This window comes from Malaclemys terrapin, chromosome 21 (genome assembly GCF_027887155.1).
Source record: "Malaclemys terrapin pileata isolate rMalTer1 chromosome 21, rMalTer1.hap1, whole genome shotgun sequence".
NCBI classification, from domain to species: domain Eukaryota; kingdom Metazoa; phylum Chordata; order Testudines; family Emydidae; genus Malaclemys; species Malaclemys terrapin.
The window spans coordinates 2294823-2322482 of NC_071525.1; the positions used below are offsets into that span (position 1 = coordinate 2294823).

The window sequence follows — 27660 nt, forward strand, 5'->3', positions numbered from 1 at the left end:
GAATGTACATTTTTCTTTGGTTTCATGGTAAGCATCGGTGTGACTGTTTGCAGGAGAAGGGCCCAGGTTTTCAGAAGGAAAAGAAAATTGGCCAGCAAATTGCTCGGTTAATGCCTGGTTAAGTCTAGCCCCGACCCCTTGAATGGCAGAGTATCTTTGGAGACAGGCAGCCTTTGCTTCTTGAGCGCTTTGAAGTTTTGGCTGTTCACTAGGGTGATGTCGTGGTTGGAGTCTGCTATAGACCACCAGACCAGGGGGATGAGGTGGATGAGGCTTTCTTCTGGCAACTAGCAGAAGTTGCTAGATCGCAGGCCCTGGTTCTCATGGGAGACTTTAATCACCCTGATATCTGCTGGAAGAGCAATACAACGGTGCACAGACAATCCAGGAAGTTTTTGGAAAGTGTAGGGGACAATTTCCTGGTGCAAGTGCTGGAGGAACCAACTAGGGGCAGAGCTTTTCTTGACCTGCTGCTCACAAACAGGGAAGAATTTGTAGGGGAAGCAAAAGTGGATGGGAACCTGGGAGGCAGTGACCATGAGATGGTCGAGTTCAGGATCCTGACACAAGTAAGAAAGGAGAGCAGCAGAATACGGACCCTGGACTTCAGAAAAGCAGACTTTGACTCCCTCAGGGAACAGATGGGCAGGATCCCCTGGGAGAATAACATGAGGGGGAAAGGAGTCCAGGAGAGCTGACTGTATTTTAAAGAATCCTTATTGCGGTTGCAGGAACAATCCATCCCGATGTGTAGAAAGAATAGTAAATATGGCAGGCAACCAGCTTGGCTAAACAGTGAAATCCTTGCTGACCTTAAACGCAAAAAAGAAGCTTACAAGAAGTGGAAGATTGGACAAATGACCAGGGAGGAGTATAAAAATATTGCTCAGGCATGCAGGAGTGAAATCAGGAAGGCCAAATCACACTTGGAGTTGCAGCTAGCAAGAGATGTTAAGAGTAACAAGAAGGGTTTCTTCAGTTATGTTAGCAAGAAGAAGAAAATCAAGGAAAGTGTAGGCCCCTTACTCAGTGAGGGAGGCAACCTAGTGACCGAGGATGTGGAAAAAGCTAATGTACTCAATGCTTTTTTTGCCTCTGTCTTCACAAACAAGGTCAGCTCCCAGACTGCTGCACTGGGCAGCACAATATGGGGAGAAGGTTACCTGCCCTCTGTGGAGAAAGAAGTGGTTCGGGACTATTTAGAAAAACTGGACGTACACAAGTCCATCGGGCCGGATGCGCTGCATCCGAGGGTGCTAAAGGAGTTGGCGGATGAGATTGCAGAGCCATTAGCCATTATTTTTGAAAACTCATGGCTATCGGGGGAGGTCCCAGATGACTGGAAAAAGGCTAATGTAGTGCCCATCTTTAAAAAAGGGAAGAAGGAGGATCCGGGGAACTACAGGCCCGTCAGCCTCACCTCAGTCCCTTGAAAAATCATGGAGCAGGTCCTCAAGGAAACAATTATGAAACACTTAAAGGAGAGGAAAGTGATCAGGAACAGTCAGCATGGATTCACCAAGGGGAAGTCGTGCCTGACTAACCTAATTGCCTTCTATGATGAGATAACTGGCTCTGTGGATGAGGGGAAAGCAGTGGATGTGTTATTCCTTGACTTTAGCAAAGCTTTTGATACGGTCTCCCACAGTATTCTTGCCGCCAAGTTAAAGAAGTATGGGCCGGATGAATGGACTGTAAGATGGATAGAAAGCGAGCTAGATCGTCGGGCTCAACGGGTAGCGATCAATGGCTCCATGTCTAGTTGGCAGCCACTTTCAAGTGGAGTGCCCCAAGGGTCGATCCTGGGGCCGGTTTTGTTTAATATCTTTATTAATGATCTGGAGGATGGTGTGGACTGCACTCTCAGCCAGTTTGCAGATGACACTAAAGTAGGAGGCGTGGTAGATAAACTAGAGGGTAGGAGGCGTGGTAGATAAACTAGATCGGATACAGAGGGACCTAGACAAATTAGAGGATTGGGCCAAAAAAAACATGATGAGGTTCAACAAGGACAAGTGCAGAGTCCTGCACTTAGGACTGAAGAATCCCATGCACTGGTACAGACTAGGGACCGAATGGCTAGGTAGCAGTTCTGCAGAAAAGGACCTAGGGGTCACAGTGGACAAGAAGCTGGATATGAGTCAACAGTGTGCTCTTGTTGCCAAGAAGGCTAACAGCATTTTGGGCTGTATAAGTAGGGGTATTGCCAGCAGATCGAGGAACGTGATCGTTCCCCTTTATTGGACATTGGTGAGGCCTCATCTGGAATACTGTCTCCAGTTTTGGGCCCCACACTACAAGAAGGATGTGGAAAAATTGGAAAGAGTCCAGCGGAGGGCAACAAAAATGATCAGGGGTCTGGAGCACAGGACTTATGAGGCGAGGCTGAGGGAACTGGGATTGTTTAGTCTCCAGAAGAGAAGAATGAGGGGGGATTTGATAGCAGCCTTCAACTACCTGAAGGGGGGTTCCAAAGAGGATGGAGCTCAGCTGTTCTCAGTGGTGGCAGATGACAGAACAAGGAGCAATGGTCTCAAGTTGCAGTGGGGGAGGTCCAGGTTGGATATTAGGAAACACTATTTCACTAGGAGGGTGGTGAAGCACTGGAATGCGTTAACTGGGGAGGTGCTGGAGTCTCCTTCCTTGGAGGTTTTTAAGGCCCGGCTTGATAAAGCCCTGGCTGGGATGATTTAGTTGGGAATTGTTTCTGCTTTGAGCAGGGAGTTGGACTAGATGACCTCTTGAGGTCCCTTCCAACTCTGATATTCTATGATTCTATGATACTAGAAAGATCTTCTCAACTTTAAGTCCTCAAGTAACCTCACTTTTCTATAGAGCTTCCTTTCCCCAGGATTTGGGTTTTTCAGCAGAGATTATGGATAAAGACAAAGACTGGGAAAACTTTATTGACATGGCCATTTGATATGGGTGCTTTATCTGGAGGCATTTGGCCAAACCAATCCCCGTTTCCATCCCTAGCACTACTCTATGGGCTAAGGATGAATCCCTCCCTTTTGAGATACTCGAGGATGATTGCAATTTAAAGCTGCAGCACTGAAGTCCTGAACGGCTGAGGAAGAAACCTTTACTATGAGCAGTTAGCCTTTCACTGGCAATTCATAAACTTCATTGAGAACAAATGCCCTAATATTGCCAGTCTTCCTCTTTGGTCAAATGATATGGAAGCCTTTCATGATAAGAAAAGATAACGAATTGAGGAGAAATTAAAACCAGAAGACCAATAGTATAATGTATTATATATTTGAATTTGAAATAAAGGGGAGTAGAAATTTTCAAAAGAAAAGAAAAGAAAAGAAAAGAAAAGAAAAGAAAAGAAAAGAAAAGAAAAGAAAAGGCTATATATCCATGGTTTCACGAAAGCCATATCCTGACACCAGCTCCAAAGTAATGTATTTCTCAAATTGTCTTCTTTATTGCAGCTGTAGAGTTTGACAAACAAGTCCGGTGTGCCACCATTTTCAATTACTTGTTTCCCCTCGGTCAGTCTCAACTAAGGCAAAACACAATTGAGGTCATGCAGAGACCTAAAGAGAGAGCGAGAGAGAGAAAGAGAGTAACAAAGACACACCGAGCCCCTCTCTTCGTCTCTCCAACTCTGGTCCAGTATTCTGCTTTTAGTCTTCTTGCTCTATTTACCCTTAGTCACCACCCTAATCAGCTCCATTGAATCCTTGTTACTGTCTTTGTCTGAAAAAATCCTGTGTACATTTTTCCTTTGGTTTCAAGAAGACCAATCACGTGGTTCAGGGTAAGCATCGGTGTGACTGTTTGCAGGAGAAGGACACAGGTTTTCAGAAGGAAAAGAAAATTGGCCAGCAAATTGCTCGGTTAATGCATGGTTAAGTCTAGCCCCGACCCCTTGAATGGCAGAGTATCTTTGGAGACAGGCAGCGTTTGCTTCTAGAGCACTTTGAAGGTTTGGCTGTTCACTACAAAGCTTTTCTCAACTTTAATTCCACAACTTAATGTAGTACAAGAGTCTAATGGCTTTTGAGGTTGCTGTTGCTCACTACACTCCATATATATCATATCCCCAGGGTCTATCATGGCATGATATTGCAGGAACTGCAAATTAAAAATTACATTTTCATCTACATTTTTGTGCCCTTCAGCTCCCAGAAGATGAATATTTTCCAATAATCCAATTTTTGATTGGATAACACAAAAGGCACAGCAAGGTCTCTCATGTCCCTCCCTACTCAGGCCATAATATACAGCCTCATAATTTGGGTATTAAAATTTCATCAATGATAGCTTTACACTAATAATCACAAACAATGAGGAAAACATTTACATCCATTGAAGTTGTTATGAATGCAACAAGATTGGTTTCGTAGCTAATAAGGTCCTCATCAGAAGAAAAGGGCATTTCACATCCTTTCTAAATCATATGAAAGCACCTGCAACTTAGAACTTACCAGATCAATTATGTAGCGTTATTCATCTTGGTGAACTTGGTAAGTCTGATTTGACTCACAGAGTTGGCCGTGGAGGTACAGAATATACACGGAAAGATACACTCCACACAAGGATTTCTCTAACCTAGGCTGGGTAAAGTGCCTTCCTTCAAATTGAAGATGATGGAGTTGTGTTGGTCTACACTAGCTCACATTCAATCCCTTAACTTTAAAATATATAAACAAGGGAAAACAAAGCTACATTCAAAAAAATCAAAGATCCTTCCTTTCTGAGAGGGGAGGGAGCTCAGAATAGTGAACGGAGTACTGGAATGACCTCTGAGACCTTAACGTACATTTTTAAAGTGAATATTGGACCATCTAATTGCAGTAAAAAAGTTATTACCACTATAATAATACAGTATGTCTCTTTGGCCGTATAAAATGTTTGTGAAGTGCTTTCAAATTATAATTATACCTGTTTTACACAGAGATGAACGGAGGTATGTTAAGGTCAAGGTCAGACAGGGCATGATTGACAAAATCAGAAAAAGCCCCCAATAGTTGGGACTACTCATACCTAACACTAACCTCAATCTCTTGAACCCTACTGGACACTTAGCAGTCATGGCTTCCAAATCTGTCACTAACCCTGAAAGAAACTCTTAGAGAGGCTCATTCTATTTTTTTTATCATCTTTTGATAATTGTTTAGAATTGGTGCCACAAGTGGAGGTCCAATTTTAGGTTAATTTTGAATTCTTGCAAGGAGAAATTCTCCCCTTTGCAGAGTGTCAGCACAAAGACCTGTGCTAAACTACAGTCCCTGATGAATCCGAGTTTGAATCTTTCAAGTTGGACTCAAAATGCCCATTGGCATCATACTATCCCCCTGCCAAAGGGGAAATTTCAGATATAAGGTCCTGAAGGCAACAGAATGATTCCCATTGATTACAAAGGGAACTGGATCTGACCCAGTGCACAAAAATGCCTCCCTCCTTCCTACCGGGTACAAAATGAACTGCCCAATGCCCCAACCATGACCAGCATAAATTGAAAGGCCCAAACTGGATTCCTTCTTCAGATTCCCATGATATACAGCCTCATAATTTTCATATTAAAATTTCATTAATTGTAGCTTTACACTAATAATCACAAACAATGAGGAAAGCATTTACATCCATTGAAGTTGTTATGCATTCAGCAAGATTGGTTTTGTAGCGAATAATGTCCGCACCAAAAGTAAAGAGTATCTCACGGACTTTCTAAATCATATGAAAGCACCTGCAACTTAGACATTTTCAGATCATTTATCTAGCATTATTCGTCTTGGTGAACTTGGTAAGTCTGATTTCACTTACACAGTTGGGGGTGGAGGTGCAGTGTATGCACAGAAAGATACACCCCACACAAGGTTTTCTCTAACCTGGGCTGGGTAAAGTGCCTTCCTTCAAATTGAAGTTGAAGGAGTTGTGCTGGTCAACACTAGCTCACATTCAGGCCCTTCAACTTTAAAATATATCTAGAAGGGGAAAAAATGCTACATTCAAAAAAACTCAAAGAGCCTCCATTTTAGCGGGAGGGAGCTCAGAATCATGAACCGAGTACTGGAATGACATCTATGACCTTGACATGCATTTCTAAAGTGAATATTGGAACGTCTAATTGCAATAAAAAGTTATTACTACTATAATAATACTGTACGTAACTTTGGCTGTATAAAGTGTTTGTGAAGAGCTTTCCAATTATAATTATACCTGTTTTACACAGAGGTGAATGGAGACATATTAAGTTCAAGGTCAGACAGGGCATGATTGACAAAATCAGAAAAAGCCCCCAATAGTTGGGATTAGTCATGCCAAATACTAACCTCAATCTCTTGAACCCTCCTGGACACTTACCAATCATGCCTTTCAAATCTGTCACTAACCCTGAAAGTAACTCATAAAGAGGCTCATTCTATTTTTTTTTAATCTTCTTTTGATAATTGTTTTCAATTGGTGCCACAAGTGGAGGTCCAATTTTAGGTTTATTTTTAATCCCTGTAAGGAGAAATTCTCCCCTTGGCAGAGGGCCATCACAAATGCCCATGCTCCACTACAGTCCCTGCTGAGTCCTACTTTCAACGTTTCAAGTTGGAATCAAAATGGCCATAGGCATTGTGCTATCCCCCTGCCAAAGGGGGAATTTCAGATATAAGGTCCTGAGAAGAAACACACTGAAGGCAATGGTATGAATCCCATTGATTACAAAGGGGACTGGATCTGACCCAATGTACAAAAATGCCTCCCGCCTTCCTACCGAGTACAAAATGCACTGCCCAATGCCCCTAACCATGACCAGCATAAATGGAAAGGACCAAACCAGATTCCTGTTCATGACAAACAGTTGTACTACTGACACAGCTCTGAATCACCTTGACATTCATTCTCATGGCAACACAATGTCAGTCAGTGGAATGACACGAGGATTGCAGTTGGCTTGTACAATTTTTAGATGAAAGAAAGCTGAAGAATGCAACAATGTCACACCCTTTCAGGCTGAGATTAGCCCAACAATCCCAAACCCTGAGGAAAACAGCTCCATCAAAAGGAGGATTTAGCAAGGCAGTCAAGTTTGTTTGGTAACTAATAGGGACCGCCTCCATAAAAGGCATCTCAGATCCTTCAGGCAGTCCTACAAACTGTATAAAGGTGCTCACATCTCAGGGCTCTTCTAAACACTTCTCTGCACTTCATCTCCTCAGTGAACACGGTAAGTCCATTTTGACTCCTTCTCTTTCTTACCATAGAGATATCTTGTAGCTTCCATTTCCATTCAAGATTGAATCTTGCACATACTCTCAGTGACTTTTATCAGGGATGAGGGTGTTATTCCATAATTACACTGTGCACTTATTCAGTTGCAAGGACTGGTGGATTCACGATGTTAAGTTAAACGGGGGATTATAGAAGCAACATATGGACCTGGGAAATATATTTTCTATTAATTGGAAATTGAATTAGGGCATTTAAATCTTTTAAGTGACCTTATAAAATCCATTAGTCATTTCTCTTTTCGGTAGATTAGGAAGAAATGTTCCCAGTTCACTCCTTAACGGGGCAATACATTGGTCTTCTACTTTGTTCTGAAGAAGCTATTATTCATCACTGTTGCAGACATGGAGAGGACTTCAAAGGGGCCAGTTGGGAGGGAAGTTTAGTGGGAGAGGAAAAGAGGTGAAGAAAGCGGAAATAGGAACAAATAATAACCATGAACATAGGGACTGCGTCTCCTCCTCCTCCTCTCTCTCGGGGCCCTTGTAGATCTCCCCACAATAGTAACTGACCTTTGAAGCCTTTCTTCCACTGACACTTGTACCTTCTCTTGAATCTGTTCCCTGTTGTGTGTTTCAGGTTTATCTCCATCACAGAAAGATGTCTTGCTCCAGCCTGTCCTATCCAGAATGCGGGGTGGCCCGTCCCAGTCCAGTTTCTGGCAGCTGCAATGAGCCGTGCGTTAGGCAGTGCCCTGACTCTGAAGTACTCATCAGACCATCACCGGTTGTCGTGACCCTCCCAGGACCAATTCTCAGCACTTTCCCGCAGCAGAGTGAAGTGGCAGCCGTAGGAGCACCTGTGGTCGGAGCTGGCTACGGGGGCTCATTTGGTTTGGGGGGACTGTATGGTTCTGGAGGCCATTATGGAGGATTGTATGGTTTAGGGGGATTGGGTGGTTATGGGGGCCTTTACGGTTATGGGGGATTGGGTGGTTATGGGGGATTGTGTGGTTACGGGGGAGGTTACGGTTATGGGGGATTAGGTAGTTATGGGGGATTGGGTAGATATGGGGGATTGTGTGGTTACGGGGGAGGTTATGGGGGACTGTGTGGTTACGGGGGAGGTTACGGATATGGGGGATTATGCGGTTACGGGGGATATGGCCGTAGGTATCGCGGTGGATACTGTGGGCCATGTTAATCCCAACAGGAATATCCATGAAATAAAGTAGAATAGGCCCTACATGTTCTATCCTTTCCACTGATATGTATCGTAAGCATCACACTTTGAATTATGCTACTGCAGATATGTAATGGAGAACCTACCTAGTCCTCTGCCTCTATTATGCTGTATTTTATTTCCTAACAACTGGTGTAAAACAAGGAACTTAAAAAGGTTCTGCTCTGTATTGTTTCTTCCTGTAACTTTGTACTGCAAATTTAATTCACATTAAAAACTATGTTGCATCATCATATCAGTCTTATGGTTCTCCTTGTTTCTCCCTACTTGGTTAAAAATTCATCTCTATGGAGCAGGCAGCACCGGGCACATCTCAAGTTGCAACTTTGAAAGCCATGGAGTGAATCCGGTCCTTGAAGAGGACCATAGGATTATACAAGCCCTCTGGAAAGAGTTCCTCCTTTCCTTACCTGGTTGAGCAAAGTGTCTTTTCCTGAAATGATTTATCGATATTGTCACTTAAAGAATGTACATTTTTCCTTTGGTTTCATGGTAAGCATCGGTGTGATTGTTTGCAGGAGAAGGGCCCAGGTTTTCAGAAGGAAAAGAAAATTGGCCAGCAAATTGCTTGGTTAATGCATGGTTAAGTCTAGACCCGACCCCTTGAATGGCAGAGTATCTTTGGAGACAGGCTACCTTTGCTTCTAGAGCGCTTTGAAGTTTTGGCTGTTCACTAGGGTGATGTCGTGGTTGGAGTCTGCTATAGACCACCAGACCAGGGGGATGAGGTGGATGAGGCTTTCTTTTGGCAACTAGCAGAAGTTTCTAGATCGCAGGCCCTGGTTCTCATGGGAGACTTTAATCACCCTGATATCTGCTGGGAGAGCAATACAGCGGTGCACAGACAATCCAGGAAGTTTTTGGAAAGTGTAGGGGACAATTTCCTGGTGCAAGTGCTGGAGGAACCAACTAGGGGCAGAGCTTTTCTTGACCTGCTGCTCACAAACAGGGAAGAATTAGTAGGGGAAGCAAAAGTGGATGGGAACCTGGGAGGTAGTGACCATGAGATGGTCGAGTTCAGGATCCTGACACAAGTAAGAAAGGAGAGCAGCAGAATACGGACCCTGGACTTCAGAAAAGCAGACTTTGACTCCCTCAGGGAACAGATGGGCAGGATCCCCTGGGAGAATAACATGAGGGGGAAAGAAGTCCAGGAGAGCTGGCTGTATTTTAAAGAATCCTTATTGCGGTTGCAGGAACAAACCATCCCGATGTGTAGAAAGAATAGTAAATATGGCAGGCAACCAGCTTGGCTAAACAGTGAAATCCTTGCTGACCTTAAACGCAAAAAAGAAGCTTACAAGAAGTGGAAGATTGGACAAATGACCAGGGAGGAGTATAAAAATATTGCTCAGGCATGCAGGAGTGAAATCAGGAAGGCCAAATCACACTTGGAGTTGCAGCTAGCAAGAGATGTTAAGAGTAACAAGAAGGGTTTCTTCAGTTATGATAGCAAGAAGAAGAAAATCAAGGAAAGTGTAGGCCCCTTACTCAGTGAGGGAGGCAACCTAGTGACCGAGGATGTGGAAAAAGCTAATGTACTCAATGATTTTTTTGCCTCTGTCTTCACGAACAAGGTCAGCTCCCAGACTGCTGCACTGGGCAGCACAATATGGGGAGAAGGTTACCTGCCCTCTGTGGAGAAAGAAGTGGTTCGGGACTATTTAGAAAAACTGGACGTACACAAGTCCATCGGGCCGGATGCGCTGCATCCGAGGGTGCTAAAGGAGTTGGCGGATGAGATTGCAGAGCCATTAGCCATTATTTTTGAAAACTCATGGCTATCGGGGGAGGTCCCAGATGACTGGAAAAAGGCTAATGTAGTGCCCATCTTTAAAAAAGGGAAGAAGGAGGATCCGGGGAACTACAGGCCAGTCAGCCTCACCTCAGTCCCTTGAAAAATCATGGAGCAGGTCCTCAAGGAAACAATTATGAAACTATTAAAGGAGAGGAAAGTGATCAGGAACAGGCAGCATGGATTCACCAAGGGGAAGTCGTGCCTGACTAACCTAATTGCCTTCTATGATGAGATAACTGGCTCTGTGGATGAGGGGAAAGCAGTGGATGTGTTATTCCTTGACTTTAGCAAAGCTTTTGATACGGTCTCCCACAGTATTCTTGCCGCCAAGTTAAAGAAGTATGGGCTGGATGAATGGACTGTAAGATGGATAGAAAGCTAGCTAGATCGTCGGGCTCAACAGGTGGTGATCAATGACTGCATGTCTAGTTGGCAGCCACTTTCAAGTGGAGTGCCACAAGGGTCGATCCTGGGGCCGGTTTTGTTTAATATCTTTATTAATGATCTGGAGGATGGTGTGGACTGCACTCTCAGCCAGTTTGCAGATGACACTAAAGTAGGAGGCATGGTAGATAAACTAGAGGGTAGGAGGCGTGGTAGATAAACTAGATCGGATACAGAGGGACCTAGAAAAATTAGAGGATTGGGCCAAAAAAACATGATGAGGTTCAACAAGGACAAGTGCAGAGCAGGGGGTTGAATCATAGACTCATAGAATCATAGAATATCAGAGTTGGAAGGGACCTCAAGAGGTCATCTAGTCCAACCCCCTGCTCAAAGCAGGACCAATTCCCAGCTAAATCATCCCAGCCAGGGCTTTGTCAAGCCGGGCCTTAAAAACCTCCAAGGAAGGAGACTCCACCACCTCCCTAGGTAACGCATTCCAGTGTTTCACCACCCTCCTAGTGAAATAGTTTTTCCTGATATCCAACCTGGACCTCCCCCACTGCAACTTGAGACCATTGCTCCTTGTTCTGTCATCTGCCACCACTGAGAACAGCCGAGCTCCATCCTCTTTGGAACCCCCCTTCAGGTAGTTGAAGGCTGCTATCAAATCCCCGCTCATTCTTCTCTTCTGGAGACTAAACAATCCCAGTTCTCTCAGCCTCTCCTCATAAGTCATGTGCTCCAGACCCCTAATCATTTTTGTTGCCCTCCGCTGGACTCTTTCCAATTTTTCCACATCCTTCTTGTAGTGTGGGGACCAAAACTGGACACAGTATTCCAGATGAGGCCTCACCAATGTCGAATAAAGGGGAACGATCACGTTCCTCGATCTGCTGGCAATGCCCCTACTTATACAGCCCAAAATGCCGTTAGCCTTCTTGGCAACAAGAGCACACTGTTGACTCATATCCAGCTTCTCATCCACTGTGACCCCTAGGTCCTTTTCAGCAGAACTGCTACCTAGCCATTCGGTCCCTAGTCTGTAGCAGTGCATGGGATTCTTCCGTCCTAAGTGCAGGACTCTGCACTTGTCCTTGTTGAACCTCATCATGTTTTTTTCTGCCCAATCCTCTAATTTGTCTAGGTCCCTCTGTATCCGATCCCTACCCTCTAGTGTATCTACCACGCCTCCTAGTTTAGTGTCATCTGCAAACTTGCTGAGAGTGCAGTCCACACCATCCTCCAGATCATTAATAAAGATATTAAACAAAACCGGCCCCAGGACTGACCCTTGGGGCACTCCACTTGAAACCGGCTGCCAACTAGACATGGAGCCATTGATCACTACCCGTTGAGCCCGACGATCTAGCCAGCTTTCTATCCACCTTAGAGTCCATTCATCCAGCCCATACTTCTTTAACTTGGTGGCAAGAATACTGTGGGAGACAGTATCAAAAGCTTTGCTAAAGTCAAGAAATAACACATCCACTGCTTTCCCCTCATCCACAGAGCCAGTTATCTCATCATAGAAGGCAATTAGGTTAGTCAGGCACGACTTCCCCTTCGTGAATCCATGCTGACTGTTCCTGATCACTTTCCTCTCCTCTAAATGTTTCATAATTGATTCCTTGAGGACCTGCTCCATGATTTTTCCAGGGACTGAGGTGAGGCTGACTGGCCTGTAGTTCCCCGGATCCTCCTTCTTCCCTTTTTTAAAGATGGGCACTACATTAGCCTTTTTCCAGTCATCTGGGACCTCCCCCGATAGCCATGAGTTTTCAAAAATAATGGCTAATGGCTCTGCAATCTCACCCGCCAACTCCTTTAGCACCCTCGGATGCAGCGCATCCGGCCCCATGGACTTGTGCACGTCCAGTTTTTCTAAATAGTCCCGAACCACTTCTTTCTCCACAGAGGGTTGGCCCTCTAGATGACCTCTTGAGGTCCCTTCCAACCCTGATATTCTATGATTCTATGATACTAGAAAGATCTTTTCAACTTTAAGTCAAGTAACCTCACTTTTCTATAAAGCTTCCTTTCCCCAGGATTTGGGTTTTTCAGCAGAGATTATGGATAAAGACAAAGACTGGGAAAACTTTATTGACATGGCCATTTGATATGGGTGCTTTATCTGGAGGCATTTGGCCAAACCAATCCCCGTTTCCATCCCTAGCACTACTTTATGGGCTAAGGATGAATCCCTCCCCTTTGAGATACTCGAGGATGATAGGCCATATCCTGTCACCAGCTCCAAAGTAATGTATTTCTCAAATTGTCTTCTTTATTGCAGCTGTAGAGTTTGACAAACAAGTCCGGTGTGCCACCATTTTCAATTACTTGTTTCCCCTTGGTCAGTCTCAACTAAGGCAAAACACAATTGAGGTCATGTAGAGACCTAAAGAGAGAGCAAGAGAGAGAAAGAGAGTAACAAAGACAGACCTAGCCCCTCTCTTCATGTCTCCAACTCTAGTCCAGTATTCTGCTTTTAGTCTTCTTGCTCTACTTACCCTTAGTCACCACCCTAACCAGCTCTATTGAATCCTTGTTACTGTCTTTGTCTGAAAAAATCCTGTGTACATTTTTCCTTTGGTTTCAAGAAGACCAATCACATGGTTCAGGGTAAGCATCGGTGTGACTGTTTGCAGTAGAAGGACACAGGTTTTCAGAAGGAAAAGAAAATTGGCCAGCAAATTGCTCGGTTAATGCATGGTTAAGTCTAGACCCGACCCCTTGAATGGCAGAGTATCTTTGGAGACAGGCAGCCTTTGCTTCTAGAGCACTTTGAAGGTTTGGCTGTTCACTAGAAAGCTCTTCTCAACTTTAACTCCACAACTTAATGTAGTACAAGAGTCTAATGGCTTTTGAGGTTGCTGTTGCTCACTACACTCCATATACATCATATCCCCAGGGTCTATCATGGCATGATATTGCAGGAACTGCAAATTAAAAATTACATTTTCATCTACACATGTCGTCAACATTTTTGTGCCCTTCAGCTCCCAGAAGATGAATATTTTCCATAATCAAATTTTTGATTGGATAACACAAAAGGCACAGCAAGGTCTCTCATGTCCCTCCCTACTCAGGCCATAATATACAGCCTCATAATGTGGGTATTAAAATTTCATCAATGATAGCTTCACACTAATAATCACAAACAATGAGGAACACATTTACATCCTTTGAAGTTGTTATGAATGCAACAAGATTGGTTTCGTAGCTAATAAGGTCCTCATCAGAAGAAAAGGGCATTTCACATCCTTTCTAAATCATATGAAAGCACCTGCAACTTAGAACTTACCAGATCAATTATGTAGCGTTATTCATCTTGGTGAACTTGGTAAGTCTGATTTGACTCACAGAGTTGGCCGTAGAGGTACAGAGTATACACGGAAAGATACACTCCACACAAGGATTTCTCTAACCTAGGCTGGGTAAAGTGCCTTCCTTCAAATTGAAGATGATGGAGTTGTGTTGGTCTACACTAGCTCACATTCAATCCCTTAACTTTAAAATATATAAACAAGGGAAAACAAAGCTACATTCAAAAAAATCAAAGAGCCTCCATATGACGGGGAGGGAGCTCAGAATAATGAACGGAGTACTGGCATGACCTCTGAGACCTTGACATGCCTTTTTAAAGTGAATATTGGAACATCTAATTTCAGTAAAAAGTTATTACTACTGTACTATAATAATTCAGTACGTCTCTTTGGCCATATAAAGTGTTTGTGAAGTGCTTTCAAATGATAATTATACCTGTTTTACACATAGGTGAACGGAGGCATGTTAAGATCAAGGTCAAGGTTAGGCAGGGAGAGATTGGCAGAGTCAGAAATATCCCCCAATAATTGGGACTACTCCTGCCAAACACTAACCTCAATCTCTTGAACCCTACTGGACACTTACCAATCATGGGTTCCAAATCTGTCACTAACCCTGAAAGTAACTCTTAGAGAGGCTCATGCTGGGTTTATTTAATCTTCATTTGATAATTGTTTACAATTGGTGCCACAAGTGAAGGTCCAATCAATTTTGAATCCCTGTAAGGAGAAATTCTCCCCTGGGTAGAGGACCATCACAAAGGCCCATGCTCCACTACAGTCCCTGCTGAGTCCTAGTTTGAAAGTTTCAAGTTGGACTCAAACTGTCCACAGGCTTCTTACTATCCCCCTGCCAAAGGGGGAATTTCAGATATAAGGTCCTGAAGGCAATAGAATGATTCCCATTGATTACAAAGGGAACTGGATCTGACCCAGTGCACAAAAATGCCTCCCTCCTTCCTACCGGGTACAAAATGAACTGCCCAATGCCCCAACCATGACCAGCATAAATTGAAAGGCCCAAACTGGATTCCTTCTTCAGATTCCCATGATATACAGCCTCATAATTTTCATATTAAATTTTCATTAATTGTAGCTTTACACTAATAATCACAAACAATGAGGAAAGCATTTACATCCATTGAAGTTGTTATGCATTCAGCAAGATTGGTTTTGTAGCGAATAATGTCCTCACCAGAAGTAAAGAGTATCTCACGGACTTTCTAAATCATATGAAAGCACCTGCAACTTAGACCTTTTCAGATCACTAATCTAGCGTTATTCGTCTTGGTGAACTTGGTAAGTCTGATTTCACTCACACAGTTGGGGGTGGAGGTGCAGTGTATGCACAGAAAGATACACCCCACACAAGGTTTTCTCTAACCTGGGCTGGGTAAAGTGCCTTCCTTCAAATTGAAGTTGAAGGAGTTGTGCTGGTCAACACTAGCTCACATTCAGGCCCTTCAACTTTAAAATATATCTAGAAGGGGAAAAAATGCTACATTCAAAAAAACTCAAAGAGCCTCCATTTTAGCGGGAGGGAGCTCAGAATCATGAACCGAGTACTGGAATGACATCTATGACCTTGACATGCATTTCTAAAGTGAATATTGGAACGTCTAATTGCAATAAAAAGTTATTACTACTATAATAATACTGTACGTAACTTTGGCTGTATAAATTGTTTGTGAAGAGCTTTCCAATTATAATTATACCTGTTTTATACAGAGGTGAACGGAGACATGTTAAGTTCAAGGTCAGACAGGGAGAGATTGGCAGAGTCAGAAATATCCCCCAATAATCAGGACTACTCATGCCAAATACTAACCTCAATCTCTTGAACCCTACTGGACACTTACCAATCATGGCTTCCAAATCTGTCACTAACCCTGAAAGTAACTCCTAAAGAGGCTCATTCTATTTTGTTTAATCTTCTTTTGATAATTGTTTACAATTGGTTCTACAAGTGGAGGTCCAATTTTAGGTTAATTTTGAATCCCTGTAAGGAGAAATTCTCCCCTTGGCAGAGGGCCATCACAAAGGCCCATGCCCCACTACGGTCCCTGCTGAGTCCTAGTTCGAACGTTTCAAGTTGGACTCAAAATGGCCATAGGCATCGTGCTATCCTCCTGCCAAAGGGGGAATTTCAGATATAAGGTCCTGAGAAGAAACACACTGAAGACAATGGTATGAATCCCATTGATTACAAAGGGGACTGGATCTGACCCAATGTACAAAAATGCCTCCCTCCTTCCTACCGGGTGTAAAATGCACTGCCCAATGCCCCTAACCATGACCAGCATGAATGGAAACGACCAAACCAGATTCCTGTTCATGACAGACAGTTGTACTACTGACACAGCTCTGAATCACCTTGACATGCATTCTCATGGCAGCACCAAGTCAGTCAGTGGAATGACACGAGGATTGCAGTTGGCTTGTACAAATTTTAGATGAAAGAAAGCTGAAGAATGCAACAATGTCACACCCCTTCAGACTGAGATTAGCCCAACAATCCCAAACCCTGAGGAAAACAACTCCATCAAAAGGAGGATTTAGCAAGGCAGTCAAGTTTGTTTGGTAACTAATTGGGACCTCCTCCATTAAAGGCATCTCAGATCCTTCAGGCAGTCCTACAAACTGTATAAAAGTGCTCACATCTCAGGACTCTTCTAAACACTTCTCTGCACTTCATCTCCTCGGTGAACACGGTAAGTCCATTTGGACTCCATCTCTTTCTTACCATAGAGATATCCTACTAGCTTCCATTTCCATTTAAGACTGAATCTTGCATATACTCTTACTTTTATCAGGGATGAGGGTGTTATTCCATAATTACATTGTGCACTTATTCAGATACAAGGGCTGGTGGATTCATGATGTTAAGCTAAAGGGGGGAATTTAGAAGCAACATATGGAACTGGGAAATATATTTTCTATTAATTGGAAATTGAATTAGGGCACTTAAATCTTTTAAGTGACCTTATAAAATCCTTTAGTCATTTCTCTTTTTGGTAGATTAGGAAGAAACGTTCCCAGTTTACTCCATAAAGGGCTAATGCAGTGGTCTTCTACTTTATTCTGAAGAAGCTATTATTCATCACTGTTCCAGATAGAAGAATGGATTAAAAGATGACAACTGGTATAATCCATTCTAGCAATTCCTACATTCTTATGAGCAGAAATACCCATTGAAGATTTTTCTCCTTAGATGGTTAAATTTAGTGTTACTCGATGGTAGTCAGTGGACCTGAGCCAATGTACCTCAGCCAAGGATCTTGCCTTTAGTGATTTGTTTGGAGAAAAGAAAAGTTTCTGTTCATTTCTCAGCAAGTATTGGTGATTTACAAGGTTTGGAAAACCAAAGAGCCACTCCCAATATCCAAAAGGAGAAGAATTCAATTACCATTATCCTAGCCATGTTCTCATTGAGTAAAGTTTAAATGGAACACAGAATCCCAACTGTCCATAATAGATATAATTACACTGATTCCAGTTGGTGCTTTTGAGACACAATCATGGAGAGGACTTCAAAGGGGCTGGCTGGGAGGGAAGTTTAGTGGGAGAGGAGAAGAGGCGTAGAAAGCGGAAATAGGAAAAATAATAACCATGAAGATAGGGACTAAGTCCACTCCTCCTCCTCTCTCTCGGGGCCCTTGTAGATCTCACCACAATAGTAACTGAGCTTCGAAGCCTTTCTTCCATTGACACTTGTACCTTCTCTTGAATCTGTTCCCTGTTGTGTGTTTCAGGTTTATCTCCATCACAGAAAGATGTCTTGCTCCAGCCTGTCCTATCCAGAATGTGGGGTGGCCCGTCCAAGTCCAGTTTCTGGCAGCTGCAATGAGCCGTGCGTTAGGCAGTGCCCTGACTCTGAAGTGGTCATCAGACCATCACCGGTTGTCGTGACCCTCCCAGGACCAATTCTCAGCACTTTCCCACAGCATAGTGGCGTGGGAGCCGTAGGAGCACCTGTGGTCGGAGCTGGCTACGGGGGCTCATTCGGTTTGGGGGGACTGTATGGCTCTGGAGGCTATTATGGAGGATTGTATGGTTTAGGGGGATTCGGTGGTTATGGGGGCCTTTACGGTTATGGGGGATTGGGTGGTTATGGGGGACTGTGTGGTTATGGGGGAGGTTACGGTTATGGGGGATTAGGTGGTTATGGGGGATTGGGTAGATATGGGGGATTGTGTGGTTATGGGGGAGGTTATGGGGGACTGTGTGGTTACGGGGGAGGTTACGGTTATGGGGGATTAGGTGGTTATGGGGGATTATGCGGTTATGGGGGATATGGCCGTAGGTATCGCAGTGGATACTGTGGGCCATGTTAATCCCAACAGGAATATCCATGAAATAAAGTAGAATAGGCCCTACATGTTCTATCCTTTCCACCAATATGTATTGTAAGCATCTCACTTTGAATTATGCTACGGCAGATAGGTAATGGAGAACCTGCCTAGTCCTCTGCCTCTATTATGCTGTGTTTTATTTCCTACCAACTGGTGTAAAACAAGGACCTTAAAAAGGTTCTGCTCTGTATTATTTCTTCCTGTAACTTTGTACTGCAAATTTCATTCGCATTAAAAACTATGCTGCATCATCATATCAGTGTTATGGTTCTCCTTGTTTCTCCCTACTTGGTTAAAAATTCATCTCTGTGGTAGAAATTCCTGAAATTATACACTTTCATTGGGCTACTGTGATTAGAAAACCCAGAAGTCTTTCTACTTAAAGAAAGGGCTACCCATCTCTGCACATTAATTCTGACAGGTGCTTAACTGTGACTACACCAAAATGACTTGTGCATGGAACAGTGCCAGAGTCTGGATTGCTGGAAGAGACAGACAAATATCATGAGGAAAATATGGAGGTGGAGCAAAGGTTTTCCTTTTAGCAACACTCAGATTAATTTACACTTGAGCAACCACATGGATCTTGTAATGAAGTTTGGCTATTTGAATTTTATATGGAGATTTACAGTCCTACACCATGCCTGAACAAGCATGACATTTACATGTTTGTGATTCTTTTGGAGAATTATTATCCTTATGGAGGCAAAATCACATGCATCCAAAAAGGCAAAGTTAGATCAGACCTCAATATTATCTAGGTGGTCATTGTTTACACTTAGATCAGAATGTGATTCATCCAGAATCTCACTATACCAAAACCAAAGAAAAATAAACTGAAATTAAAAAAGAGAATTAGCAATTACTCTCATGTAAGTGACATATTTGGAAGCCAAGAATGGTAAATGTTATTTAACAAGATAAGTTATTAATGCTGTCTTGTGTAACACTGTCTAATAGGGCTCAGGACTAGTGGTTAGTATGTGGCACCAGGGGTTAAGACAATTATATTTTATTTCTGCCTTTGAGACGGAGTAGTGGCATTCATCTCAATGTGCCTCTGTAAATCTGCAAGGAGGAAGAGATTAGCAATTTCACTGGATGCTCTGAGATTTCCCCAGCACTAAGGACTTCCGCACATTTCAGTTCCAATAGTTGGACTAGGATAGGTGAAGAGACAAGGAGGCCTTGGGCAACCATCCAAGGAAAACATTTGCAAACATAGCATGTTAGCTGCCAGCCTACTACCCTGTGAACTGGCACAGCAGAACTGGGTAAGATTTTTTGGCTGAAACTTTTGGGCAAAAAATGCATATTGTGCAACACAAAACATTTCAGGAATTTATGTCCATGTTGCCCATTCTTCATTCACAAAAATAAATTCCCAAAATACTGCAACACCGATTTTTGTTTGGAACAACTTTTCATTTAGAAGTCCTTTGATTTCATTAGAAAATTTTCAACAAAACATTTAGAAATTGTCTAAATCAAAAGAAACATTTCTATTCTTTCAAGGCAAAACATTTAGTAGAACCTAAGACAATTTTTTTGACTTTTCAATTTGTTGAGAATTTTTTTAAAAAAGTGTTTTGAGTCTGACCCATATTGATTTTTCTTCATCTTTTCCAAATTGCCAATGAACTTAAAAAAAATCCACTCTTTGACCAGCTCTACTAAGGGCAGTGTGTGTGTGTGTGTGTGTGTGTGTGTGCTGGGGGGGGAGGAGGGGCGGGGGGGAGGGCAGCAGAGCTGAATGTTACATATAAGGAGGCTGAAATAGGTTATTCAGGGCCCCCAATATCATTCTCTATTACTTTGGAACATCTTGATCTAGACAGATTAAAACCTTGGCCTTACCCTACATCTGGTACAAGAAACAAGTCAGGCTTCTGTTCTCATTTACTCATGTAGAACTCCAGGGGAGCTATTTAACTTCTCTAAAATTACTCCAGATTTATACTAGTATTCAACTGAGATCAGAGTTTAGTCCAAGTTGTCCCTCATTACCCTGAGAGGAAGCACTATTTATGAAACAAAAGCCTTAAAGACATTGGCAGATAGCTGAAGGTCAAGGGAGCGCCAACAGAAGCAGACATTTTCTCACTAAATTTTCCTTCCACGTCCCTCTTCTACAAGGTTACATTGTACAGTGCTGTAATTTGAAAACTGATGGCCCCACAGGACAACTGCCACCGTCTGTCATCTCCCCACTAAGGACCTCCGGATCCACATGCTCAGATAACACTGTCAAATGAAAAAAACAGCCTTATTCTAGACTACTTTGAAATCTGTGTTCCTGTTTACACCAGTGCATCTGGTGCAAGTGCAACATGGTGAGAGATATTCAGCATGGCAAATGTCACGGTTCCTGCTGTGTTGAGTCCTGATACCCCAAGGCCATTTTATATAACATTGGCTAGCTGCAGTGCTGTGTAACCCACCTACATTAAAAATGATTACATTCCATTACTGAATTTGTTCCTAACAGTTCAACTATTTATAGGGGAGCATGGATCAGCATTCACGTCACACTCCCCATCAGTACTGGGGAGCTGAAGCCAATCAGCGGACCAAATTTGTGATGAATCCTGGTCACATGCCACCTGAGGCACGTTGTGCATAAACTAAGAAGAACTATTTATAAACACACAGGAGATTCCTGACCCTACAGAGGTGTTTGTTGTATGTGGGGAAAATGGATATATGCAGGTATTTGCAATGTTCTTGATGACTGGACTGTCTATCACTATATTTGTCCAGAGCTTGAAAGACTGGAAATTGTTGCAACCCAGTTTCTGAACACATCACACACTAGTGGATTAGTTTGAGTTTTCCAGTAAACTGATACCCAAATTCACTACATGAAAATAAAATATCTGGGTCAGATTCATCAACACCAGAGCCAAATGAAGGTGGAGCATCTGATTTGGTAGAACTTTGCACATACTTAAAATTGACACAAATAACTACTCTCCCCACCCACCAGTTACATTCACGTCTGTGTGGCGGTACACAGCACAGAAGCAGAAGAAAGGAAGAATGTACAGTGATGTGAAATGGACAAATAGTGTGGAAGAGTGGTAGTGAGTCTATAGTTAGAAGACGAGCAGAGATTTCTGATTAAGAGACAATTAGTCAAAATGCTCTAACATTCACCTGTCCAGACTGTATTGACATAGTTATGTTTCATCAGGGCCTGGAACAGGGATAGCTGTGGAAACTTGGCTTGATGACAGCACCCCAGAGTGTAAAAACACCACAAACACCGGGTCAGTAAAATTTTCCCAGCATTAATTTATATTAATCTTCTCTGCTGAGGCACATGAAAACTCCCTGGGGAGCTTAGGGAGGAGTGTATACTACAGGATGATCAGAGCCTTCTGTTTAAGAACCAATTATTGAAAATGCTCGGATACCAAAAGCATCCTCAGACTGTCTTGAAAAAAAGACAGTACAGAGGGGTTGGGGTAAAATGTACCCTGCATTAACGAAGCATTTTTGGTGAATTATTTTATTTGTGAAAAACTGGATCACTGTCCTGTGAAGACTTACACGGGTGCTTCACATGAATTATGTGACCAACCTTACTAAATTCAAAGACAGCTCATATAATTAAAGTCAGGTATGTGCATAAATGTTAAGAGGGGCAGGCTCTTTACGGAAACATCTCTGACCCTAAGAAAAATTGACCGCCATGCAGAAGGCCCACCCAATTAGGGTGACCAGATGTTCTGGTTTTATAGGGACAGTCCCGATTTTTGGGTCTTTTTCTTATATAGGCTCCTATTATCCCCCACCCCCTGTCCCAATTTTTCACATTTGCTGTCTGGTCACCCTACAGCCAATGCTTTTCACCACAAAAGGGGCCTGATTTTCCTTTCAGTTCAGGGCTGAAGTAGTATTTAAGAAGTGCATAGGCCTGGCTTTGGTTCTCTGTACAGGATGAATTTCACCCAGATTGGTTTGCTCATAAGGAATGGATGAGAAAGAAAAACTGGAAGGCTGGTATTATGATGCAGCAAAATTTTAATGAGACTAAGAAGTAGGGTATACAGTGGTAGAAAGAAACAGTACACAGAACTTTTTCCAGAGGTTCAAGAAGGGCTCCAAACCCATCACTCACTCCAATGTGATGACTTTCTTTCTTGCAGTGTTAGATAATCAAGCCTGTTTTCAACCATCTCAAGCTTCATGTTTCACCCCAATCAGTGAGAGAGACAAAGCACAGCATAAGCAAGACTAAACAGCTCTTCCATTACACATCTGCTGTAGCAAAGTTAAAAGCACGAAACAAATGGTAATTGGATGATTTAGTTGGAAGTTGGGAATTGGTCTTGCTTTGAGCAGGGGGTTGGACTAGATGACCTCCTGAGGTCCCTTCCAACCCTGATATTCTATAATCTTTATGGAAAGGCTAGAACATAGAGTGCCTAACTTGCATTGACACTAAAACCCCTTTGCAGGACTCTGGCAGTGAAAGGATCCTTAAAGAGTATAAATGTAATTTATGTTCACCTTACGGCCCTGCTTCCTTTACACTGCCAGAGGGCCGGGTGTAACGAGATAGTAATCAAGAATCAGGCCTTCGGTGTTAATCAGCAGATAGCTGGGAAGGCATAAGAAGAAAGCCAGAAAGTATAACATAGGAAATACATCGGCAACTTTAGAGGTGCTGTGCACTCACAGCTCTCATGGACTACATTTAAGTCATGGGAGCTCCGCACTTCTGAAAGCCTTGCCCATAAGCTCGGCTGTGAATCGTTATCTTGCTTTTCATTTCCTGGTCGTTCGTTGTTCCGTGGATGGTCCTTCTGGGTTTAACATGGCCCACAGTTTCCATAGCTGTATCTATGGCCCTGCTGAGAAGAAAATGGGTAGCAATACCCAGAATGATATGCTCCCCTGTAACCATAAGAACCCCTATGACCCCATGAGCCACCATGACTGCTATGGCCTCCATAGCCACACAGGCCCCTGTAGCCACAAGGGCTCCCATAACCCCATCGTCCCCCATAGCCACAGGGTGAGTAACACCCATCATTGTACCCGTAGCCGCTCCAAGTCATTTTCTGCGATGGATGTAAACCTGAAACACACAGCAGGGAGAAAGTAAACATGAGGTGTAAGTGTCAGTGGAATTAAAAGGGTTAAAGCACAGTTACAGGCATAAGGTTGATGGTAATGCACGTTATAATGGGGCTAAGTAGATGGAATAAGGAAATGACTTAGTCCCTTGCTTCATCTCTGCTCCTAGTTTCTCCTTCTATTCTCTTGCTTCACACATCTTTAGCCACATATGCTTAAAATAGTCTCTCGCGCTTTGCCTTTAGAACACAGGCTGTAAGAAGTAACCCCACAATCCAGAGTATTTTTATCATGGACACATGGAGTTTTCAATCCATTTCAGAAAATGCGAACATGTTGTACAGAGGGGAGAACATTAATGTTGATTTGCTTTTTATGATCTAACCTCTGAAAATCAGTTCTGTCCAGCATCACAGATTGGCACTTTGGTTTCTAAAGCAAAACTTGCTAATGAATGAATGCAAAACATGCTTTTGTGAAAACAAAGAACTATGAAGCAGAATGTCAGCTGCTGCAAATCCATGCATTTTCATTGACCCCCAATACAGTAGCACTAACTTATGCCATCTGAGGATCTAAACCTAAAATTACTACTACCCATTTGCTACTTTCCTAACACCTGTGAACTATAAGTTGGGTGTGATATTTCAAAATTCAAGGACCTGAAAGTCCAACTAAAATGTAATAGGAAATAGGTTTCCCAAATGTGTATTTTAAAAATCAGACTTGCCCTCTAAAGCTGAAATCAACCTATGCCTGTAACTTAATATAAGCCCTCTATATTGCTAAGAATCACAGAATGTATTAGCAGAATTCAGGCTTTAATTAAAACAAACATTACCATGACATGGATAGCAATACAGAGATTGAATCAACTCACACTTACCCAATTCACCAAAGAGTACAAGTCTAGAGAAGTGGTTAGAAGAGCTCTAAGTCGTGAGCGCTTTTATACAATTTCTAAGACTCTAATTCGTTCCAAAAATACACTTTGTAGTCTCCAGAACTTCCTCTGTCTTCCTCACTGTTGGTGGTGATTAGTCTATTTTTAGCCCCATATGGTATGACATGCAGGACTCATCTAATACACCTCACACAACTCATCTAATAATTTTATAGGCCAAATTATTACATTGATTTCATTGAAGTTACAGTGGGAATGAAGGTCATGAGACTACAATGGTATATTAGTCGCACAATCTAATGTCAAGCACAGGAATTAATTCTGGTCCTTTAGATACTCTGGAACTGGTTAGAGCCATTTGCCCTGGCAGTTTGTAGGAAGGATTTAGAGTGGCTATTCTGAATGCTCAGCACCTCCCTCCCCTGTGGGTCTGATACAATGCACAGTGAAATCAGCGAGAGTCGTTCAGCAGGCATTACATCAGGCCACACTCTAATAGTATGCTTTGCGCTTATAAAATATTAATGAATGTTTGTGAAGAGCTTTTGAAATCCTTAGTTCTGAGGAAGACTCAGAACAGTCATGACGACGGTTACCCTTGTTTTATATGTAGCTAAAAGAGGAACACTGAGGTGAATGTCACACAGGGAGCTAGTGACAGTGTCAGAAACATAATCCAGGAACCCTGCCTCCTCCTGTGACATTGCAAACACCAGTCCTGACCTCTATTGCATTAGAAGATAACATTCTTTGATTCCAAATAGGTCAAAAACAAAAATATTGTTATAAAGATTCATTTAGGTGGATTTTTGTGTGACATTCTGGTTGAGTCATCTTATCTGAGCCTAAACAAAAGACAGATATTGTGAACTATGTTGCCTTTGCCTTCTTTCTATGTGAGTATAATTCTCCAACAAAATGATCGGCATAAACATTTCATACCTGTTATTGGGTGGTGCATTGCTTTGGATTGAGTAATTGGTTGCAGTCCCTCTTAAAACCCTAGAAATATATTTTCTTCCCTGCACTATTTCTGTCTACAACTACATATTCTATTTCTCTTTTGCATTAAAGTTATGCTGCAACAGGACAATGGCCTTCTGGTTTTCCTTTCCTCTTGTTCCCTATTCACGTATTATTCCAGCTGAAATCACCCTTGTGCACTTCCACAAATCACTTTCTCTGGTGTGCATCCCAGATGTTTGCAATTGATAGAGTTAGACAATCCGTAATTATTGATCCTGAGGTCAGATCCAATTGGGTAATTTCGGTTTACTGGAGATCATTACATAGTTTGAGTTACTGGGAGTGTGCAAGATATGTAAGAATTCTTGGGATTCCGTCTGAGACTGTATCCACTCAGCTTATCCAGAACACCTGTCCAGATCTGGGAGAACACTTCAGGCTGCTCTCAGGAATCCAAGAACTCCAGCTTGTCACTCAGGTTACTTTATTAGGCATGGAACAGCTCTGTGCTTACACTGTCCAGGCCCAGACACAGGGAGTTTAGGTACAGGGTGATTTGGACTTGTCACATAATGTCACACACACAGCTATTAACATCTATACTTCAATCCAATTAATTTGGACTTGATATGGCTCACATAAGGATCAACCACTTTGCAGATAAGGTGAGGACAGAATTCAAGCTTATCGGTTCAGAGTGTTCCCACTTATCCCAACTAGCCAGAAAACACTGACTCCAGCACACAGCCTATCACCAGGGCCGGCTCCAGGCACCAGCTTAGGTAGCTGGGGCAACACCTGCGGCAATTTGGGGGCAGCAGGTCCCTCACTCCCTCTAGGAGCGAAGGACCTGACGCTGAACTGCCCCCGCTGATCGCGGCTTTTTTTCCCCCCCCAATTGCCGCCACCGCGCGGCAGAAATGCTGGAGCCAGCCCTGCCTATCATACCCTTGCACTCATCAATCTATATGCAAGTTTACATATGCCCAGCAAGATCTATGCCTACAAGAATGGGAACATTTTGCTGACAGGCACTTTATTTGGTATCCATGGACAAATGAAGACAGGTTTGCAACACAAACAATGTAGCATAGTAATTAACAAAGAGATGCATACCTTGATGTGAATGGATGATCTTGTGATGAAAGGAAAGGATAGAAACTCAGATTTGCATTTAAGTCCTGGCTCTGCCATAGATTTAATGTATGAATTTGTACTAATTGGGGTCAAATTGTCAAGAAGACCTCAACACCCCAAATCATTACTATATTTAAAATATGGCCTTTACTATCTGTCTCTCCAGTCTCAACTCTGCCACTGGGCATGGCAATAGGGACTGCAAATATGGAAAAGCGGTCTTTGTTGAGCACCAGTTCATGTCATTAATCCAATCACACAGTTGCACCATCCCTCAGTATGCTATGTTTAGTATTATTGACCCTAGGCGACCTTGCCGGTGATTAGCATGGCTCTCAATGTCACATTCAGAGGCTAACAGTCCAGTAGTGATGTCCAGGGGGAAAGTGAAGTGCATAGCCCCATTTTAGCCATATTTCCTGGTATATTCCCAGAACTCCACACCTCCACTGGAATTTACACACTGCCCAGTGCCTATCCTGGGTGCTGCACTGTTGCTCTGGAGAGAACCAGCCGTGTGCTAGCAGACCTCGCCAGGCTCAGGCAGGGGTGGCCTAAGGGTGGCCCTCACACCCCCCAGGCCTCCCACCCAGGCCCTGGCTGCGCTGTGGTGATACCGGGGGCTGGACACCTGCTCTGGCAGTAGCCACGCACCCTCAGGCTCTGGGTGGCAGGGCCCTTCTTCCCGGTATTGTCCCTCCCGTCGGGTTCATGTCCCTCCGCCAAGTCAGTCTCCCTGTGCCAGGCCCTGTGCCCAGGGTCCCCACCTTGCTCTCCCCAGCTGCTCACCACGCTCGGCTTCGGTATCGCTTGGGGTACGGCCCGCATCCGCCGTGCCGGCTTTGGCCCCGCAGCGCCCGGCTGGAGCTCAGACCGGGCCTCTGCTGTGCCAGCTCTTGGCTGCTCCAGCTCCCAAGCTCTGGCCCTGGGCTGCTGCTCGCTCCCCAGCTCGGCTCAAGCTTCTGGGCTCCCCTTAACTCAGCCCTTCTCCGGCTCAAGCAGCAGAAGGTCACTTGGAGGACGGGCCCCTGGATTCCTGACTCCCTCATTGGCCTGCCTGCCCTGTCAATCGGGCTGATTTGGAGTGTTGGCCTCTCCCCATTGGCCCTGCAGACTGTCAGTCTCACAAGCCTGATTTCTCTTCCATTCTTTCCCTATCTTTTGCTAATGGGAGAGGGCCAACCAAACCAAACCAAAAACAAATCCTCACTACAGTTTCATTATAGGGCCAACAGCCCCCTTACATGACTTTGAGAGTCGTTGGGTGTGTGGGGAGGTCCTGTGTTGAGGTAG

The 27660-nt window shown here is 43.4% G+C and overlaps 2 protein-coding genes across 2 annotated transcripts; both read left to right on the forward strand.

Annotated features, from left to right (window-relative positions):
- The first annotated feature begins 7116 nt into the window (after window positions 1-7116).
- Window positions 7117-8599, forward strand: LOC128827250 (claw keratin-like). Its single transcript, XM_054011089.1, has 2 exons — window positions 7117-7171; window positions 7813-8599. Exon 2 carries the CDS (start codon window positions 7834-7836, stop codon window positions 8374-8376), a length of 543 nt encoding a protein of 180 aa, XP_053867064.1. The 5' UTR covers window positions 7117-7171; window positions 7813-7833; the 3' UTR covers window positions 8377-8599.
- Window positions 8600-16582: 7983 nt separating this feature from the next.
- On the forward strand, window positions 16583-18529 carry LOC128827228 (claw keratin-like). Its single transcript, XM_054011045.1, has 2 exons — window positions 16583-16634; window positions 17676-18529. The coding sequence occupies exon 2, from the start codon at window positions 17697-17699 to the stop codon at window positions 18255-18257; it is 561 nt and encodes a 186-aa protein (XP_053867020.1). The 5' UTR covers window positions 16583-16634; window positions 17676-17696; the 3' UTR covers window positions 18258-18529.
- Window positions 18530-27660: the final 9131 nt, after the last annotated feature.

Coding starts and splice junctions, on each gene's coding strand:
- LOC128827250 (XM_054011089.1), top strand. CDS start 7,834: ATGTCTTGCTCCAGCCTGTCCTATCCAGAATGCGGGGTGGCCCGTCCC.
- LOC128827228 (XM_054011045.1), top strand. CDS start 17,697: ATGTCTTGCTCCAGCCTGTCCTATCCAGAATGTGGGGTGGCCCGTCCA.